The sequence below is a fragment of the Chinchilla lanigera genome, unplaced genomic scaffold, assembly GCF_000276665.1.
Source record: "Chinchilla lanigera isolate Chin_1 unplaced genomic scaffold, ChiLan1.0 scaffold00007, whole genome shotgun sequence".
Classification (NCBI taxonomy): domain Eukaryota; kingdom Metazoa; phylum Chordata; class Mammalia; order Rodentia; family Chinchillidae; genus Chinchilla; species Chinchilla lanigera.
The window spans coordinates 39,039,722-39,041,258 of record NW_004955408.1 but is presented as its reverse complement, the minus strand read 5'-3'; the positions used below and the strand labels follow the sequence as shown (position 1 = coordinate 39,041,258).

Below are 1,537 nucleotides of genomic sequence, written 5' to 3'. Positions count from 1 at the left end.
CCCGCACCGCCGCCACCCACGACCGACCCGGAGGCGCCCCGCGGTGAGCCGCACGCGCCCGCACGCCCCGGGGCTCACCTCCCCCCGCGCCGGTCACCAGCACCACACGCCCGTCGAACCTCAGGGGCGAGCCCATGGCTGCTCGTCCTACCACTCACAGCCGTGGTTCTGACCCACCGGTGCTACGGACCTGCGGGGTAGGCGGAAGCCCCGCGGGCTGCCGGGAAGAAAACGGTGCCATGTTCCCAAGTGCGCCTGCGCGGAGCGCTTGGAACCCTGGGAAGTGTAGTCCAGGGTCCGTTCATTCGCTGCGGGAAGCCAGCAGAGCCTGGCCTGGGAGGGTCTTCCTGCTGTTGCAGAATTCTGTAGGAGCTGTGCAGCAGATGGTTTGACTTGGCACCTAGTCCTGCAGCTTTGTCATTCACTCAACAGAGGCTTTCTGGGTGTGGGTGTGGGTGCAGGTCTACCGAAGTAACACACCCCAGTCCTTGAAGGGTTTTCAGATAGAGCCTCTAAAAGGAAAAGTTCTCTGCCACTGCAGAGATCACTTTAGGATCACTTCCTAAAGACTCCAGAATGTAATCCTTACAGCTCCTGCGTGAAAATCATCTAGGAACTATCAAAATGCAGAGTCCTGGACTAGACTCCTATTACTGACTTCCTGAAATAGAATCATAGGGAACAAAAACAACAAGAAAGGGGGTTAACAGGTGTTTCTCAAAGAGCTTTTGAGAACATAGAGTGTCATTCATTCATTCAACGTTTACTGAGCATCGACTAGACTTTAGACACAAGTTTACTGATGATCGGTAAGGTCTATGCAGCTACTCCGAGTCAGGTGGTAAATTTTCCCTGACAGCGCACCCTGTTAAGACTGTGACACAGGAATATAAACACTATGCACTTCACTGAAACATGGAGAAAAAAGGAAGGGGATCAAGAGCTGGGGAATGGAAGGAACGGAAAGGGGATGGAAAAAGGAACTAAGGTGTACTGTGTACGTGGACCACCTCTCCACAAGGAATGTGAACATTATGTACTACAGACATGTACTAATAAATTTTTAAAAAAACTTTGTGACAAACGTGGATTAGATTAGGCAAGAACATTAAAAAAACTTGGAGGAAATTATGAAGGGCAGAAGTAGGAGAGATTTCTACAATGTTTGGAAGTGAAGTTAATAGTTTTTTTGTAATTAACTGGACGTGGATGTGAGGGAGGAGCACCATTTCTGAAAAAAACACAGCAGACCAGATCGCAGTGTTCTAAGCTCTAGAAGTATCGTTTCTATGCTCCAGCAACCCAATAGTGGTCTCTCTGTAACAAAGCCTAAATCACCAAGTGCACCTTCTTTCACTGACAGCTGTACTTTCAACAAGAACTTTGCTCTCTTACCCATCTGTGCCCATCTGCCTTTGACCCTTGCATTGTGGCACTGGCTGGAATCAAACTGGAGACAATCTCAGAGGGCACTGAACTCACAGATTAAGAGTGGGGGTTGTGGCTCAGTGGTAAAGCACTGACCTAGCCTTGTGAG

The 1,537-nt window shown here is 49.7% G+C and overlaps 1 protein-coding gene across 1 annotated transcript in view; it reads right to left on the bottom strand.

The window, feature by feature from the left end:
* Positions 1-231, bottom strand: part of Hsd17b4 (hydroxysteroid (17-beta) dehydrogenase 4) — a 95,840-nt gene extending 95,609 nt beyond the window's left edge. Inside the window, exon 1 of the mRNA XM_005376550.2 lies at positions 79-231. Coding sequence (XP_005376607.1) covers positions 79-136 — 58 coding nt within the window. The 5' untranslated portion in view covers positions 137-231. The remainder of the gene's footprint in view (positions 1-78) is intronic.
* Positions 232-1,537: the final 1,306 nt, after the last annotated feature.